This window comes from Numida meleagris, chromosome 1 (assembly GCF_002078875.1).
Source record: "Numida meleagris isolate 19003 breed g44 Domestic line chromosome 1, NumMel1.0, whole genome shotgun sequence".
NCBI lineage: Eukaryota > Metazoa > Chordata > Aves > Galliformes > Numididae > Numida > Numida meleagris.
In genome coordinates this window covers 128,309,128-128,328,576 of record NC_034409.1, presented here as the reverse complement: position 1 = coordinate 128,328,576, position 19,449 = coordinate 128,309,128, and the positions used below count along the sequence as shown (strand labels likewise).

Below are 19,449 nucleotides of genomic sequence, written 5' to 3'. Positions count from 1 at the left end.
AATTCTCTTTCCGAAAATCTCCTTCATGCTTTTGACAGACAAAAATATTCAAGGGTTCATTTTATTTTTCAGAAAGATGATAGGAAAAAAAGCTTAAGAGTTGTGTGTGTTCTATAAAACAAGAAAAAAAGTACTAAGATTGAAGTAATGCTCTTTATTTTTTTTTCCAAAAATCAATTACCAAGCCACAGAAATTTGGATGATGCAAAAGGCAATTGTTAGCTCTCTTTCTGACAAATGCAAAACAAAGTTACCTACAATCATGAGCAAAAGCCCCGTCACATTGCTCTATTAATAAAACACGTGTGTTTATAGTATTTTTTTAGGATCTGTCTGTCACAGACATTAACTCAGATCGAAGTGATGCAAACTTTAAGCACAAAAGGTAACAGATACCAAGGAAAAGAAATTTAGTATATAAAGCTAATGAATTATTTCTGTAAGCTCCATACAAACATATACCCTATTTTACTATTTTTTTTAGTATTTCTTAAGAAATAATTGGAGGGTGAGCTTAAAGGATCACCTCAATCAACTTGGTCAGTTGGGAAAAATTTAGTAAGATACTTTTTATCCAGATTACTATTTTTACAATAGTTTTATTTTATTGTTCATCAACAAATACTAAATACAAATACAATACAAAAACAATGTGACCTTTAGCTTACATCTCTTCAACACGTTCCCCCTTCTTCAGCACTCCCTCCCCCTTCCACTGTAATTGCAATTCTTCTCATTCCTCCTGCACTGCAAAATTCTGTCCCACTTCTAGAGTGACAGCAAGTCCATCTGCCTCTCTGTCCTTAAGAAAAGGGGGCAAGCTGGCTGGCACAGAGCAGAGGACAGCAGACTGACAGCTGACCTGTGGCTCAGCAGGAACTAGTGAAATAGCTTCCCCAGAAAACAGGGCCATGCAGACCTGGATTCTGTCACTAAAGAGACACCGCTCCTGCCAGGTACCTTCAAGTGCTTCTAAGTGAGGGGAAAGGAAGAGGAGCATAACAGGTGTCTCCAAAGTTTGCACATGCCAGCGTCTGAAATGGGCAACATCAGACACCAGAACTATAAAACAAACCACTGAAGCGAAGCTTCCTCTACTGCTGTTTCCAAGCTTAGGCCGTTTCAGACAATGGGTTTGCTCTGCAGTAATAAGGAGCTATGAACTTCAACTGGCTTCAGTATAAAATTCAGTATTGTACAGAGCCACAGATGAAGATGTGAACACACAGACCATTTTTCCTCTGCAATCACAGGTGAGATTACTGTCAGCAAAGGTCAGGATAGACAGTTAATTTAACAGACCTTTCCAACATTCCTCCCATGATTCACTCAAGCTCCTCCACCAGACCATGAAATCAAAATGAAAAATCACCTATTAAACCTTCACTGCCTGCAGAAAATTCAGGCTTCAAAACCTAAGCAATTTCTTTTTAGCATCTGTAATTGAAAAAAAATATTCTAAAGGCAACTTAACATTTATCTATATAATTGTATTTGTTCCAAGTCACTTTATCACTCCTGTAAGGAGCATGAGAGGTGCAAACTGACTCTCTAAGTCATGAGTCTAATTAAATCTGAAAGCAATTATAGTAAATGTTTAACTTGATTTGCAGTTAAGCACTTACCAAACTTCTTCCACTAGCTTAACAGATGTATCTGTCAACAAGTACATTTGATCCAATTACTTTGCAATGCTACAAAAGTAGTGATCAATACAGAACACAAATTGCTTCAGTGAGAATCACCAAAACAACTGTAGTACCTGGTTGTTTGCCCCATACCCAACTCTCAACAATCGATTTGGCCCTGTAAGTGGGTGGTGGAGCCTCTTCTTCATCTTTCTTTTCTTTGTCATTTTGCTCTTCTTTCTTTGCTGCAGTTTGGCATTCAGTGCTATCATCTAAAGAAGAAAAAAAAAAAAAGACCAGTTAAGCTACCTACTCCTTTAAATCAGTTCTAGATTAGAAAGGTAAAAGGTGAAACTCTGAGCCCAATTTTTACTGCACAACTGTCTATCATGAAGAGCAAAAAGCAGGGGGATGTGGTATGCACCATGATAACTGCCACAGGTGGTAGGACTTATGTTACATTTCATAAGACAGTGACCTTAAAATCCAAAAATCACTGTTGTAACTTCCTAGGGAACTTTATTTAAATCCACACCAACACATAAGTTCAGCACTGCAAAGAGTGCACTTTAGGTCAGACTTGGCTCTCAACCGCCTGCATTTCTGCTGCATTTGCTTTCAGCACAGAAAATACAACAAATTGTCTTAATTTCAAATCCAAAGCAGCCTATATATTGGCATTTACTTCATGCAGCAGTATTTCGACATCTGTAGTGTATCTATCATCTTAGTCATTACCAGCAATCAATGAAAATAATACCACCTCTTTCTCCCTAAGCAATAGAAAAGCATTTGCAATCCTTTTTAAGGATTGCTTTCATGAAGACAGAAAACAGACATTAGTCACTTATCTCTGTAATCAAAGACTGCATGAAAGCTCCAATTAGCTAAATACAGTAGATGTAGACAGCTGAAAGCTGATTGCAGCCTCACTCATACTGGGAATATGTATTCCCAGTATCTTTACCTTCAGTCAGTTCAACGCGATTGCTTTGCAATTCAGGGCCTCATAAGCAACTGCATATGACTATGACCCTCACTTCCAAAAATAACCCTCAAAATTTCTGAAGACCAGTATTTTGAAGCAAGTCCTGAAGAGATTAGTCCCTGTCATTTTTACCAGGCTCTTAAAAACCACCGGCCCTCCACTCCTATCTGCCAGCCTGGACTACACAGACTCCTTCCCAGACAGCCAAGCCACAACAATCCAGACAAACATTAGAATTTTGGCTTTTTTCCTACCTCACCTCCTCCCTCACCCACCAAAACGCACACATTTGCAGAAGCATATTTCAGACGATAATAAGCAAGATCCCTACAGCTGCAGCCAGATACAGCAAATCTACTGCACCTGCCCCAGACTCTCCCTGTATCCCACTTGGATATCAAAGGCTCTCATTACTTCAGAGCACACAAACACAACCTAACGCAACTTCCAAAACATTCAGCTATGCTTTCCATCTGGCCTGGAAAAAAAAAAAAAATAGAAAAAAGAATTTCCCATCTGATTGCAACCAGATCTGTGATTGCCTATTTGTTAAAAATTTCTTTGACAGCAGCACCACTCACAATAAACTTTTTAAAAGCTGCCTTATTTATACAAATTTTAAATAAAGTCGATGTTTCATAATCTGTAACACACAGTAGCACTCAGGACGTGGCACATGAAGACAAGGCAAACAGGAAAATGATTTTTAAAAGAAGAGACAACAGCACAATGCATGCTGAGGTTGAGCTTGTAAGATAAGGAAGGGATAGTAAAGGTCACCTGAGAGCAAGAAGATGTCTGCATATTCCACTTTCAAGTAGAAGCTATACTGAATACGACCCTTTCTCTCAAATACCAAGGAGCAGCCAATAATCCAGCAATCATTTGCATGATAAAAGATGTTCAAAACACAACTGAATAGAGCTGGTTTTATTCCAAAGCACAAACAAACAAGATTAAAAGGCACAAATTCCACTATACAGATAAACCAAGCAACGTGTTGAGCTCAAGTGGTTTAGAATATTCCCACAATAACACCATAATCTCAGTGTTTCTCCACTCACCCACACATCTACAGACACACTCCACAGCAGCTGGGATCTCAGTTAGAGGGAAGAAGGGTGCTGTGCCAAGACACTATGTTTTGCAAAGAGCTCTAAGAGAAGTTGTTATGCTTTATAGCAGATCCTTGGCAAAGGTTGACAGCAAAGGGCTATGAACTTAGCTCCTCACTGCAAACAGAAGAGGTTCCAATCCAGGCTGGAACTTCATCTTTGCATTGTATAAAAATAACCGTGACTTTAAGCACAAGCAAATCCACACAGAAGAGTTTCTTTAGTTTTCTGTGTGAGCAGAAAAGGAAGGTAGGGGGAGACGGGGCAAAGGAGCTGAGCTAAAAATCACATTCAAAGCCCATGACAAATTGTTCCACACAGACTTGTCACTATTCTTGCACATAACCACTTTCTCAGTAGGGACAAAGCTGGTGTCAGTCTAAATTGAAAGGAGCAGCACAGACCTCACAATGATGGAAGCTCAGTTAAGTTAAAGAAAGAGATTTTAGAAAGGGAACCCCGTTATTAAAAGGAACTTTTTAGAAAGGGGGGAAGGGGGCAGGAAGGAGGAAATTTTGAGCAAAGCCAGCATAGGCCAAAATGACAAATGACGAGGCAGTCCGCAAAACAACGCACACCAAAACAGGCAGCAGCTGACAGCCTGTTTTAAATTCATTATTCTCAGAATGAAGCGTGAATGCTGTAGGGGCGAAAGCAACTGTGTTACAGCTCTCCGAAATAACTTTCTCGTAATTATATTTTGGGTTATAATCTTACACCCCCAAGCTGAAGTAGGTATGCTGAGGCAGTGAGAACTGGGCAACTGAAGAAACAACCCTCCCTCAATTAAGTCAGCTCCCAAACCAAAGCACAATTAGTCACTACTAGCCAAAAATAGCCTCAGCCCTCACGAGCAGGTAACAAAAAGGAAGTAATTAGAAGTGGAACTTACACTTCATATTCAGCAAAGAAAATAACTGACGCTCCATACTCACCTCAGGCAACCTATTAAAGGAAGAACTTGTGCTGCTCCTGAATTCCAGCAAACCCACCCAGGCAGGAATCCTACGCAGAAGTAAAAACCCTGCAACTGTTCCCCAACAGACAGCTCTACGAATACCTTCATGTCAGTCATGAGGCAATAGTTACACAGGATGCTTTAAGCAAGGGCTCTATTTTACAACTACTCTGAAATAGTATTTGGTAATCCAAGATCCAGGAAATATTTCAATTCTAATACAAAAAAAATCACTGTTCTCTCTGCCAAAGATCAGACTGGGACAGAGCTTCATGCTAATGCTGTATATCGAGCCGCCTCTTACAGCTCCTTTTCCCATAACCTCGGAGGACCAGCAACTTAACCAGCATCAAGCTGACAGATGAAGGTTCAACTCTGAGTTTGAAGGGGAATAGAAGAGGAAACCCAATAACAGGACAGAGGCGTGAAGTTGATTACTTTATAGTTCTGTATGGGAATTTAAAGTATTAATTGAAACAGGAATTCCATCTATGCAGAAGTTCGTGGAAACAACAACAAAAAATTAGACTTGTGTGGTTAACTGGTATCTTCAAAACGTCCAGTAATGTCTTCCTAACTTACTTAATACTTTTTACACTTTTCAATACACAGCTTCCAGTACAAGGTACTCATCTGATTCTGATTTCCCAGCCTCACTGTCTTTTAAGCACATGTCATGCAAGAAGCGCACCTGCATTTGGACATCACTGCTGTCATGGCTATGTCCTTAGGTGTTACTCAGAAACATGCAAAAACATTTTGCTGAACGCATTAATCACATATTTTTCTGAAAGTGCCATGAAGAAAAAACAATGAGGCTATTCCTAACCAAATGCTTCCACTAATAGGAAAAAAAACACACAATATTTGCACTTTCTTCCTAGAGAGAAAATAAATGTTTCATTATCAATAGCATACTCTTCCAGTCTATTCCTTCTGCTGATTATCCACTGCAAGAATGAAGTGCCTCTTTGGAGCAACCCAGCCTGCAATAACACAGCTGTAGCAACAGTGAAGAGAAAGAAACTGCAACACATGAGTATAAATCAAACCTTCTTAAACCAGACCCAACAAAATGGACTACTTACAGCAACATCTCTTACCTCCAAATTAGTCAATATAGCAGCAGAATCTGAACATTGAGATTAAAATATATTGCTTTAATATAAAAATGATGGCATTTCCATAAGCCTACCTCGTACCTTTCCCTTTCCTCTTCATTTAGATTTGTACAACATTTCTGCAAAAAACTACCTACCAACTAAACAGACTGAAATACTCCAGATTCTATCTCAATGAAGCTGCAAATTCAGAGGTGGAAACTGACCACCAATTTTTCTGGTTTCATGACTCACTACTGCCTAATGGAATCAAACACATAATCTGACAAACGCTTTCCAGAAAGAGCCTTGAGTAACAATTGTAAAGTTCAAGTCTAGTAAACAAGACAGTTATATTTCACAAATCTTGCTGTCCAGCACAATTGCATTTAAGCAGGTTAATTTCACTGGGAGAGAATTCACACACTAATTATAAGAGCTAAGAGCCTGAGAAGGCTATACTCAGATACCTAAACTACTGTAGCTTCACTTCACCCCTTCAAAGAAACAAAAAAAGCAGACTACTTGTGTATTTAAACCTAGCTAAAGATTTAAAGAAAATCTTTGCTTGCTTCACCATGTCTCAGAAAACCAGTCTATCTAGAGACAGTTTTACGTTTAAGAACAGAAAAACAAAATCAGAGATACATGGGATTCTGGGTCATCCTGTGCATCATATTTTCACATCTTCAGCTCAGGCCAAACAATGACAGAGAATCACTTTCAGGTGGAGGAATATATTCTATATGTGAAGTGCTCTGAAGGAACACTTCAACTAGCAATAACTTCTGCAAACTACAGTACTGATGAAGGCAAAACTGAAGAGTATGCCAAAGCAAGCTATTTGAGGAAGCTTAAGATCATGGGATATCCAACAACAGTTTTATTAATAACTATTCCTTCTGTAAAGTCCTGAGCTCATAAAATCTCTCATAAAAGAATGTGATTGTTCATCTGAATAGATATGTTATTCTGTCATTTGTATGATTTGCAGTGTTTGACCTCCCCTAAAGTAAACTAGAAGACAAAAAAAAAACACCACACGTTCACAGTCAGTCAGATTGTGGACATTTTTCAGATGACCTTTTAGTCACTTTATGAAGACTGTAAACAAAATTAGAAATAGCACTACTGCCCTTACCCTTTCCCCAGCCCACTTCCTTTAAACAAAGGCCTCAGCTGTAAACACACTGAGCAAAATAACCAAGAGGACACTACCAAGCCTCACTCATCATAACACGCCTGGTTACGATGTTCAGTTTCCAAAGACTGAAGCAGATTTAAGCCTTCATTTGAAGACTTAGAAATTACCTTCCTGTAGACTTTTAGGAAACCACTTTCAGGTGTATTTAATTCAAAATACAAACACTGGCTAATTTTATGAGTAGATGAAGAGAAACCAAACTGTTGCTACAGTACAAACGCTGACTTCCATCTTCATCATCACAATAAAAGAAAAAAGAATCAAACGTTTAAAAAAAGTCATACCTTTTCTTGGAGGTAGTTCACCATTCTGTGTAAATTCTGTTCCTGGATATACGATCTCCCCATCTTTTACCATTTCATTCCACAAGCCACAGAGTCCGTCTCGTGTAAAAGCAAGCTGTTAAAAATAAATTATATGTAGTTACATTCAATTGCATTTTCCCCTAAAATCAACCCAGAAGAAATCTTTTTAAAAAAAAAAAAAAAAAAAAACACACACCACACCAAGTATCATCTTACTAGTAAATTCTTTGGTGTGTTTGACAGAGACATCATCTTCTGATTCTCTAGACATGCTATTTTCATATTAAGAGCCCAAAGCAGTCATCTTTAAGTAGACTCAGAAACAGCAAGATGCTTTCTCTTTTGTTGAATAATTTTTGTCACAAGCATGTTTTGGTCACCTCAAAACTACACACACATTCAAAATGACATCATGCAGTAATTCAGGTAAATATCTGAGGTAGATCCCTTTCTCCCTTCAGGAAAAGCCACGCTACATAAAGTCAGAAAATGGGGAAGCATGAAGGAAGTCAGCACAGCCTCCTCTCCAGCAAGTGAGGAGCAGGGCACTCAACCAGAAGACATGAAAACCAGGCCATGCAATCATAGACACATTCAGCCTGTTCAAACCACCCTGCTGTGCAGAGCCCTGGTCACAACCCCCCCTCTTCCTTCCAGCTGCTACAATGCTTCCTCTCATGTACAGACTAATGCATTTGTGTGAGCATCTGCTGAACCAGATTACGGGACTGATGAAGACTAAAGCAAGCTGTGCTCAGGGGAAGAGCCAGGGGCTGGCTGAGTGTCATGGTTTTATGATTTTCAGTTATTGGTATTCCACATCATAACATCATGTAGTGTATGTACCTGGTTCTCAGAAGAGAAGAACTACTACAGTCCCCAGGGGACTTTGCTCCCCTGTTACCATATTCTGGTCAGAGGGAAAGATAAAAACTCGCAGATCACAAGACCTGCTCTCTCTTTCCACCCGTCTCTCGTCCCAGCAGCATCTCACTCCTCAGCCGTCTCACCCTCAGTATTAGAGTACAGCCTACCTTGATTTTTGGACACTCTCTCTCATTGTATTGGATTTATCAGCTTAAATTGTAATTATATTGTATTATAGTGTGTTATTTTGCATTCTGATATCTTATTTAATAAATTTGTTTGTTTCTCCTCAGATTGTTGCCGCTGTTTTGTTCCCAGGCCCATCTCCTTACCCGATTTTTCCCTTTTCCCTTTCCTGGGACGTGGGTCCCCGCCCCATTCAACATGGAACCAGGCCGAACGCCCGTTAAACCGTTGACACTGAGCTTCAGCACAGGTCAGTTCCCAGTAACCCAAGGGTGTAATGGGACAAACACGATGGACCAAATGGCAGAACCCTGCCAGCATGAAGTGCTCACTAAACTACCAGCCTCCTAAGGATTTACCAATTTGCACCTCTCTTGAAGAACCCTATTGGCCAAGATACTCTAATATTCTTCTGATGATGCTCTCTGCTTTGCAGGATGCTGCAGAACAGGTGCCTGCATCAAGTGAACTCCGTAATAACCAGGCTACAATTTGCAACCATGTAGCCTAAGGGAGAAGGGGAGTGAGTGAAACTAGAAAACAGAATGCCTTCAATATTCCAGAGCGGTGCAGTGGACACATCTAAGAAAAATCCTGAAAGCTTACTTAGAAGCATCTTTGTAACATAATTGTAACTAACATTCAAATCCAAAATGTTTTAACTGAGGAATAGTACAAATAACTTACATAACTGCTGCAAATATTTGTCATTATACATACAAGTCCACTTACACTTTATCTTGATCGAATTCCCAAAGACATTTTATTAAAGGTTACGGTTTTTATGAGACACAACCAATAGCAGGGAAATCATTTGCTGATCTAAGTAAGCTAAGACAAGAAAATTTAAAGGTAAGTTGTACAGTATGACACCACTGCAGCAAACTGAATTCCCATATTAGCTTTTTGACTTCCTACTATGTACTCCAGAAATTCCCTTCAACGAGTACTAATGATTTCATTTTCTTTCAGCAAAAGATACAAGGTGACAGCGTGTATGCATTTCCCACTTGTAATTTCCTGACAGGAAAGGGATAAGAGAGAAAAGAATCACACAGTCTGACCTAGATCTTATTCAGCTTACCTGTGATTTACCAGGTGTGCAGTACCAGAATTACACTGCCACCATACTTCAATGAAGGTGACATTCTCTGCTCCTCAGAGCTGGAGAAGACATAAGCCTTCTGCAGAGACTGTGTTTTACTAGAAACTTTACACTTGCCTTAATTTTTAAAAAATTGGAATAGACTGAACTAAAGTTATACTTCAATAATGTAAAAGAAAAAAAAAGAAAAACCCTTTTCCATCGCTGTGTTTCTTGCATTGTTCTAGGTCTATAAATATTTCAACAATAAAAAAAGACAGAGAGACGTTTTCAATTTCTCCCTCATATGATGCGGGCATATTCTTTAGTGGGGCACCTAAATCATTTATTTTTCCCAATTCTTAATGATTGGTTTTGCTGAAAAAATACCTAACACAACTATTTCAGTGTTTTTGGCTCCTATATCATTGAAGGATTTACACAAAGACTTTTGTTTATTAAACTGTATTCTCATACATTTTACTTTACATTCTCAAATCACCTTGGTATGGAAAATAATTGTCGCTGCCCTTTAGCTTACATACTAAAGGCCTAAAAGCTTTGGATTCAAGGTTCTTCACAATACGACGATATTTTCATGATAAAACTTACTACCTCTGTAAGCACTGCTGTAAAATAGAATGAAAAGAATTCTCTCCATTTTAACCTCTAATCCTGTCACGTGGCACAAAGCTAATGCTAGTCTTTTAGCAACTAAAAACTGAAAAAGTAAACAAAATTTCTTCTGCCTTGGCTGCTTGAATTCTTATCCAAGTCATTTTCTTGGTATGTTGCAGAAAGATAAAGCAACCACCAAGATTATAGGTCAGACACAGCTCCCCCTCCTTCTCCAAATACGTTGCATGGAAGTCTACACTGTAAACACTCTCCAGAAAAACAACCTTGCTTTCATTCATGTTGTAGTTAACATTTTGTCAGAGGCATAAGCACTGGGGGGGGAAGGGAGACAAGTTTGAAGGTAAAGAAACATTGGACTTTTCTTGTAGCAAATAATAATTATCTTGTAGCCACCTGAAAGGACATTTAAGGAACAGTATTTACAACTAATTAATGTGTCATAGCTGAAGGCAACTCAACTCCAACTGTAACAAGTTCACCTTTAATCCATTCATTGTCCAGCAGGCAAGTTAAACAGTGAACCACCACTGCAGTTGCCAACAGTTCAAGCAAAGTTTGGGTTTTCAAGGAATGATGAGGGCACACAGTTGGGAAGCAGCTCTGCAGAACAGGTCCTGGGGGCCTGGTGGACACCAAGCTGAACATGAGCCAGCAACACGTCCGCACTGCAATTGCAGGCTAATGACGGCATTAGGCCAACAATCACCAGCAGGAGGGAGGTGATTTTTCCCCTCTACTGAGTACTGGTGCGCAGTTCTGGTCACCCCAGTATGAAAGAGACATGGACACGCTAGAGAGAGACCAGCATAGGGCCACAGAGAGAATGAAGGGACTGAAGCACGTCTCCAGTAAGGAAAAGGCTGGGAATGTCCACAGACGACTCAGCCAGGCTCTTTTCAGTGGTGCCCAGTGTTTGGACAAGACGCCATAGTCACAAACTGAACCTAGAACCAGTCTAGTCAAAAGTTAGAGGTAAAGACAAAAATGCGAGCACAACCACCTCAGTTCCTTCAGAAACATGGCTAAACATGCTCCAGAAGTTATTTCATATTAACCAAGAACAGAAGAAGTTCTGTCTAAACATCAGGAAGCACTCTTGTGCTGTGCAGGCGATGGAGGAATGGCACAGGCTGCCCAGAGGCTGTGGGGTCTCCTCCTTGGGGATCTCCAGCAGCCGCCTGGACGTGGCCCTGGGCACCCTGCTCTGAGTGTCCCTGCTGGAGCAGTGGCTGCAGCAGGTGGACCCAGATGTTCCTGCTAAACTCAGCCAGCCTCTGATTCTGTGAAACTAGCAGCTAAAGATAACAATAAGTCAACGTCATAGCATAAAAGCCAAATTTCTGCTTTGACTATGTAATGCTGGTTGCTTTCTTTCTACAACATTTTAAGACTTATCAGGAAATCTGCTGCATTCCATGCTTGTCAATTAGTACGTTTTCCTATCCTGTTTTCCAACTAGTTCAGTGGGCACATGAGTACTAATTACAGCATTCTAGTATCAGAGAAGCCAATGTTTTAATATGAATAAATTATTAACAGACAGAATTTAGTACCTTAGGTTTACTGTGGGACTCTGCATACCACACAGTTACTTAAATACATTACTTACTAGAAAAAGAGAGGTTTCACAATGACTTTTCACAGATATTCTCCAGGAGTACATCACACCTTACTGTCCCTTCATCACTTCTGGCGTACTGGGGTTGCAAGTAGTACAAGCCTAACATTGTCCCACTAGGTATTTATGTGAACATCTTTCCCTCTAATAATTTAGTAACTTCATTTGTGAATGTTTAAAGAGATTAATTTGACAAACTCCGTAAGTTTTCAGTGAATTTTTGCAAGAAGCAACACCTCCAGAAATGTATCCTCTGTAAATTCACAACAGGGACCCCAAGTCTGTTTGCCCTGTCACCCATACACTTTCTTCTCACAGCTGAGACAACAGCAGTACCATACTCCACCCTACTAAACAGTACCCTACAGCCTTGGCACACATTCTTAATTCTCTTACTCATGCCACCACATTAAGTGCCATTCCCCATGCCCAAAATCTCCCTCATCTTTCCCATGACACCTCCTGACTTCCTTTCAGGTAAGACCACAGCAATGTACACATCTTGTACACACCTCATCTTCAAAAACCCCAACCCGCTTCCATCATTTATCACACATTCTCATATCCAGGCCATGCCTTATTATCTTTGCACTTCCTAAGTATGGATCTCACCAAATTCATACCTCCCTCATAGACCTAGACCTCAGCCCTAACCACTTCTCCCAAGCCAAAAAAGGGCCTAAAAGAGACTTCAAAGTGAACTTTTATTGTAGTGTAAACTAAGCAGCCCTCTCTCTAATCTTTTGCTAATCTTATCTCTACAGTTAAACTGCAATTTATTCCGTCTGGTACAAGATTTAATTAAAAGTCTGAAGTGTATCTAGTTTGCTGACATATGCTGTTGCTATCGTCCAACGAGCCTAGCAGTGAAATTCTGCCCACTCACATCCCTTTCCCAATACCAGCTCTACAGAACAAGGCACTGGCGTTAGTGTTTCCTTAAATTTCAAGAACACAAAGCATTGCAACCGCAACTGGATAAGCTTCTGAGAATTCTCAAAGCAAGATTTGCTTTCAATAGGTTATTTTAAGAACAATCAGAAGCTGTGACTTGGTTCTAAAGTCAACCGCTTTCAATCAGACAAAGCTTATTCCATGTGGTCCGCAGATCATGTTCTTGATGTGGTTTCATGAACTTTCCTGCAAGAAGCATAGAAGCCTCTATAAAACTTAACTCAAGAAAAATGATGTAAGAAAAGAATAAAGAAAAAAAACATCAGAAGGACTTATCCAGGTAGGATTGCTGTTTACGTAACTGCATTGGAAACAGAAGATAATCATAAACGTCATAATGGATTTAAAATATAAGCTACTTAATAATCTTCACCTCAGAACTGTCAGCGATTGAGAGGGTGGGGGTGGACCGGAATCTGTTCCTCCACTCAGCTACTTCTGCATTAGCCATTGGTAAAACGTTAATTAAAATAGACTTCTCTTCAGAAACAGATGAAATATATTTTCAACACAGAATCGGGAAAGAAAATCACAGGAGAAACAGTAAATCCTTTCCCGAATCTTCCCACTGTTATCACTCTTTTGATTCTTTAAAATTTATGTTTCCTTGTTCTGTTGTCTTTCTTTTCAGTGTTCCATCTAGCTTCCTTCCTTTCCTTTCCTGTTAAAGCATGCTCTGAAACCCCAGCTGCTTATCATACCTATAAAAAGCGCAGCGAAACATCATTAGGTTTAACACATTGCTCTAAAGCTCTGTTAACAAAGACAATAAGGGTCAGCAGCCCTCTAATTGCTTCAACAGATTGGGATTTAAACTAGAAATGTCCCCTGTCAACAGACTACCAGGCTGCCATTTGTAGAAAAGTTTCCTAACAGTTGATGGTCACACCTCAAGAAAAAACAAGTCTTACCCTTAAACTTGGAAGAGAAATTCTCTAACTTCCTCCATTTGCAGAGCAGTAGCTCTGACTACGCTCAAACACTTGCACACTGAATTTAATTTCTCCAGCCTTTCACTTCATATACAGTCTAGTCCTCAACTCTCCTCTGGAAATCACTTGTTTTGAAGGGACAGCATTACTTCAATTTTTAAACAACTAAAAATTCTATACTGCAAACTTTGCTACCTTTAAAAACGTAGTAGTAGTTTTGATTTGCAGTTTACTCTTCATTTTTTTTAATCAGAATACTGAAACTAAGGAAAAAAAAACGAACAGGAAATCCACAAAACAGAAAAAGCAACTTTCACTAACTTCTTGCTTGTAACAGTCAAGACATCATTTACAGCAGGAAAGCCAATCTAGATGCTAGAACAGTTAATCTTTCACAAAACTAAGGATGCCAAATTTAACATCAGAGAGAAGGTGAAAAGATTCAGGACAAATGCAACTCTTATAGGTGGCCGCTTTGTCTTAAGTGCTCTCTCAGACCTGGGCAAAAATAAAATGACAGAAATAGCCTGCCAACCATGAACTACATGAAAACTGATGCAAACGCATTCTATTCTTTTTGTAGATGGCTCCTGTACCTTCACTACTGCTTGAAGTATTTCTCCCTTCTACAGGAAAATGAAAGCTTTTCTCCCCTATCCCCCGCTATTAAGCACGACAGTCCTCCACAGGATACAGAATAGGCAGACCAATAAACATCAAACACACACAAGCATCCCATTAGCTGACTGATTCTACTTTCTCATTATTCAACCATCGCTAATTAAAGTTCTCTGCATAAGGTTCTAAAAGGGTAGCACAGTACGTTCACTTAATTGGAACTATTTTAAGCACAATTTGACTTGGCAAAGCAGATATCTAGGTTTAAGTAAACAATTTTCATCTTGCCTTCCTCTTTTTTTTTTTCCCCTCAATGTTTCCCTTTCAAAAATGGATGTCTTTATTAGAGCAGCCATTAAAACACAATTTCCCGCTACATGCAGATTTTGTTATAAATGGGATAGTTCCCACTGGTAATAGATATACATAGGTAGCTGTTTTAAAATGCATTAATTCAAGCCTAAAAAAGTATTAGGAATGTAACAGGTGATCTTCCAGTGTTACTACTTTATTATTTCATAAGATTACTTAGCTGTTAGATAATACAGTTATGTTATTGATATATGCATTTAAGAACATGTTACATATTGTATTACTGATGTAATCTCCTATTGAGCTAAACCATCTGAATTTTCCAGCTACTGCAGCAGTTTGTGTTCTTTCAGATGACACAGAGCCTAACTTTGGTCCAGTGGGAATTAGTAATTTAGTAAGAACAGATAACAAAAATAATAACATTCATAAAACAAAGCTTACAAAATGAACGTGTCTAGACATTGGTCTAGTTCTAAATCACGCTAGCAGCCATAAAACATGATATCAGGTCAATCCCTTACAAAATTAGTAAAAAGATCTGGAACAGTTAGGGGCTGCATGCAGATCTTTGTAGAGCATTTTGGCTTCCTATAACAGTATTGATTAAATTAGTTCCAGATAAACTAATATCAGCAAAAATGACACTGTTGACATGCAGTTTTGACGAACTTTTCATACCATTTCAGTTACTCCTGCAGGATAAAGGTTCACTGCTACCACAAAAGAACATGTGCCTTCAATATTCTCTTAACAACAGTTATAATGTGCTACAGCACGCTGTCTTTGTCTGTTAACACAAACACTCTAAAACTGAATAAGGACATTTAAATTTGGCCTGGATACGAGCTAGAGCAGTAGCACTCAAAGGTGATTAAACACAATCTGTGCTAAAATCCAGGTATCATTCTTTTCTCATTACATTAATACCACTATACTGTTAGTAATGGACATGTTATAGTATCATTTATTACATTATTAATACAAGATTGTCTTGAACTAAAGTAAAAAAGAATCCAATGATCTTCAGAGAGATTTCAGTGCCTTTAACATAGACATCAGTCTGGTAGCAAGGGCAAAAAAAAAAAAAAAGAAATGGAGGAGTCAGACTTTGGAGACCACTAGCCAACCCGAAGAAATATGCATCTTCCAATTCTAATTATATTCCTCATGGTAAGCAACAACAAGGAACTTCAATAGCAAAAAAAAGCTAATTTTAAAGATCAAGCAATCTCTGTACATCTTCTAAGCGTAAGAATTCCCCAGTACAACTTTCTCCAAAGAATTCCACCAACACGCTCTTTGACTGTTGTATAGCAAAAATAAAATATATAAGGCTAGCTGCAAAGTAAATAGTTTCAGAGTCAAATTCTAAGAAACAATTTGTAGTCATTTTGATTCGTTCTCTTAAATCAGTTCGTCTTTCTTCAAATCTCTCCTAAGTATTACAATCATAATTTCAATTTCTGTTGACAGTCTCTCGAAAAGTGACAAGGCCTTTCTGTAGTCAGCAGGTAAAAATACACACAGCAGGAAATCTGCATGTTCAGAACATAAAGTAGTATAAGATTTACACCTATAAAGAAACTTCACAAGTAGCTAGGTCATGCTAGTCAATCAGTAGCTAAAATAGTCAACCATGCAATAGAGAAGTTCCCCAGAGCCTAAAACCCCTTTATTTGACAGAAGACATCTGCCATTTAATACACTAAAAGGAGTGAAACACGATCTACATGCACCATTCCTGTTGTTGTTGTTGGATCTGTGTAATACCAAAATCTGTTAACCTCATAAGAAAATCACATCATACCTTGGTGGCCTCTTCACATTCCAGAGAAGAGATGTTTGTGTCCAGCAGATCAAAAACGATTACTGTTCTCTTATGTCATTAATCTCATTATTTTGGCTGGAGCATGATTGGAAGAAAGCAAAGGGAGTACCCTGGCAATTACAAGGTAAGTAAATAACAAGTTTAACTTGTTATTACTCACAAAGAACTTTTATGAAAGAACTCGTTCATAGAAATTGGTTATAAATTAAGATTTCTTGTTTAATTGAATTGTTACAACCCATTAACTGCACAAACGTCCCATAAAAGACAAGAATGTCACTGCATTTGTATACACTTAGTTGAAAATAATCCTTAAGGCATGGATAGCAATTGAAACTCTGCTGTCAAAAGTCTATGTAAGCAGAAAAAAAGAAGAGGGGGCATGTAGAAAAAAGGCATTATAAATGAAAGGAAAAATATGACAAAACACACGAACAGTCAAATTTTTCACCTTGTACAATACATGAAGTAGGCAACACACACTCAGCAGCAGTTAAAAATGATTGTCACTTATCACCTACAATTTTCTTCTATTCTGCAATAGCCAAAGCAACGCTACAACTCAGTGTTCAGGGTCCAGAGTAGTATTTGTATATCTCTTAACACACTCATCTTCGAATTGTTTTGTACTACACTTATTTACCTCCTAGGCCAAAACAACCAACTTTGGACAGAAACTTCTAAGCCTGGAAAGAATAAAAGAGAAAAGGCAGAATCATCTACCCAAATCAAGTCCAACTCCTGTCATTTTATAGCATTTACATACAAAACTTATTGTATAACGTAACCTTCAAGGCTTTGTTATTCCAGAATCTGATTTAGCTTGTTAGATGTAAAATACCGGAGGAAGGCTGCTTCTGGATCACAGCTGCACAGTAACAGACCCTTGTCTAAACACAACAGCTGAACTCCACCATTCAGACTAGCCAGGATATAATTATGTGTAAAGTCACTCAGGATGCAATTTATTTCTTAAAATTCTTCATCTGCATCAAAACATTAACACCAGCTCGCCTAACCCAACAGGAACTTCAGAGATTTGAGCAGGAAGTTGGAAGGTTATTCAAAGTAAGGCATCTATATGCAACATCTGGAGGAAGGAAGAAGACACGCAACACAAGGACTCGTTCATTTCATCCAAAACTGACCTATACCCTCAAACTACACAATATTTTCCTCGTAACTTTCACACCTGTATTAGGAAAACAGGATAATATCCTCATTCTTGCATCACACAATCTAAATAAATAGACCATTTTCTACAACAAAACTTCCACCAAACACCAGTACATCTCAACAAAGACCAGTTCCATTTTCACCACACCTCTTTAACAGACTCAATATAAAATCAGCTCTCTTGGAATAAGAGAGCATTTAAAAGGAAGCCTACACCTGTTACTCAAAAAATGACAATAAAAGCTGATCTGAACCCTTCCAAATATAAATTAGATTCCCATGATCTTTCACAGCAGTTCTCTCGCGCATTACAACTACTAGCTTCTAGACAGACAAGAAGTTTTCGGTGACAGCCTAGATGGAGAAGTTATGAGCTCAAACAGATGAGTGTTTTGGCTCTCTACAAAAATAACACACATGTAGCCCAGCTTGCTTTTCTGTAGAGACTGGAGCGACAATACAGATCTACGTGCAGCTCAAAATGAGCCTGTGCTCCTTCAAGCTCAGATTGATTTATATGCATCTGGCTCAAGAGCACTGCTGCAGATGTCTGTCAGCGGTTTGGATGACAAGTATCCCTGGTCCACATCCAAAAGGTTCGACACGGCGATCTGATGCCTTACCTGTAGGTCTGTCTTCAGCCATTTGGAGTCAAACCTGGCCTGAGCAGCCAGACAGAAAGATTCCGAGGACATCTTCCCTTCTCCAGCCTCCTCTCCAGGCTGGCCGAGCAGCCCCACCTGCCACACAACGACAGAGACAGCCATCCAGCACGTGAAATAAGCCACGCAAGGTTATTTCTGTCCGAGCCACGATGGCCTCCGCTTCATCTTTAAATACTTCCCGTGCCCAAGGCCCTCCCTGCGGTGAGACCCCTCAACGCCGGACAGCGAAACGCGCTCCGAGCAGAGCACCGCCGGACCACCGCCCCCCACAGCCAGCTCCCCTCCCCGTGACACCCCGCGGGCAGCACCCGCGGCCCAGCGCTGCCCCTCACCCACGGCACAGCGGATCGATGGCGGATTACGCAAGCCACCGGGTAGCGGCCAGCGGGGCCGCCCCCCGCCGCTCCCTCCCCGGGGCTCAGCCCCTCCCCCGCACGGCCGCCCCACCCCCACACTGCGGCCATATCCACGGGGCTGAAGCAGGCGAGGGGGGGGGGGGCCTCCCTCCGCAGTCCACCCCCACCACGGGGCAGCAGACGGAGACGTCAGGGCACGACCCGCACTCACCGACCGCCCGCGATGGTGGTGGTGAAGGCGGCGGCGACTCCTCGGCCCGCTCTGTCACCGCCCGCTCGGCCGCGGATTATCCTCGCCCCTCCTTCCCGCTCCCGCCCGCCCCCCCACCCCCCCTCCGCCGACAGCGGCGCTGAATCCTCACACCCTCCCTCCCTCGACGCTGGAAACTGGGGAAGCGCAGCCCCCCCACGCGTCACGAGGCTATCGACAAATCAGGAAAGGAGAGAGGCGGGACATCCGGTCCGAACCATCGAGAGAAGCGGTGCAATGGAGATAGACGGATCATCCGGAGAGGGAGGGGCGGCCCTTGGCCTCCTGGTTCTGGTCCTTGATACCGGTGTCCCAGCACCGGTGTCGGTGGTGGATGAGGGCAAACTCCAGGGCGGCTGAGTGGTGTAGCAGTCATAACGCAATAGCCAGGCCCGGAGGTGTTAATGTGCACCGCAGATGGAGCCTAAATCAAGCCAAGAGTAGCAAAATAACAGACCTCCTTTACATAGTGTCCAGAGGTACATTAAATATATGTATTTATATATTCCCTTTAGGGACCAGCTCCAGTCTCCACATAAATAAAACCACAGTTTCAAAGCAAAAGGATCAGTAGCGAGCAGTTCAGTGGCAACTCAAGTGGCAGAAACAGCCTGAGGGAGTGAGGCTGGAGGGAAGGGTTGTGCTGGATGCTGTGGAAAAAAA

At 40.5% G+C, this 19,449-nt stretch overlaps 1 protein-coding gene across 5 annotated transcripts in view; it reads right to left on the bottom strand.

Annotated features, from left to right (window-relative positions):
• HERC2 (HECT and RLD domain containing E3 ubiquitin protein ligase 2) overlaps positions 1–18,868 on the bottom strand; it is a 110,950-nt gene extending 92,082 nt beyond the window's left edge. For all 5 annotated transcript variants that reach the window (XM_021412211.1, XM_021412244.1, XM_021412227.1 and 2 more), the window contains exons 1-4: positions 18,748–18,868; positions 18,139–18,255; positions 7,278–7,392; positions 1,763–1,900 (exon numbers count right to left, since the gene is read on the bottom strand). In XM_021412211.1, coding sequence (XP_021267886.1) covers positions 1,763–1,900; positions 7,278–7,392; positions 18,139–18,210 — 325 coding nt within the window. In that variant the 5' untranslated portion in view covers positions 18,211–18,255; positions 18,748–18,868. The remainder of the gene's footprint in view (positions 1–1,762; positions 1,901–7,277; positions 7,393–18,138; positions 18,256–18,747) is intronic.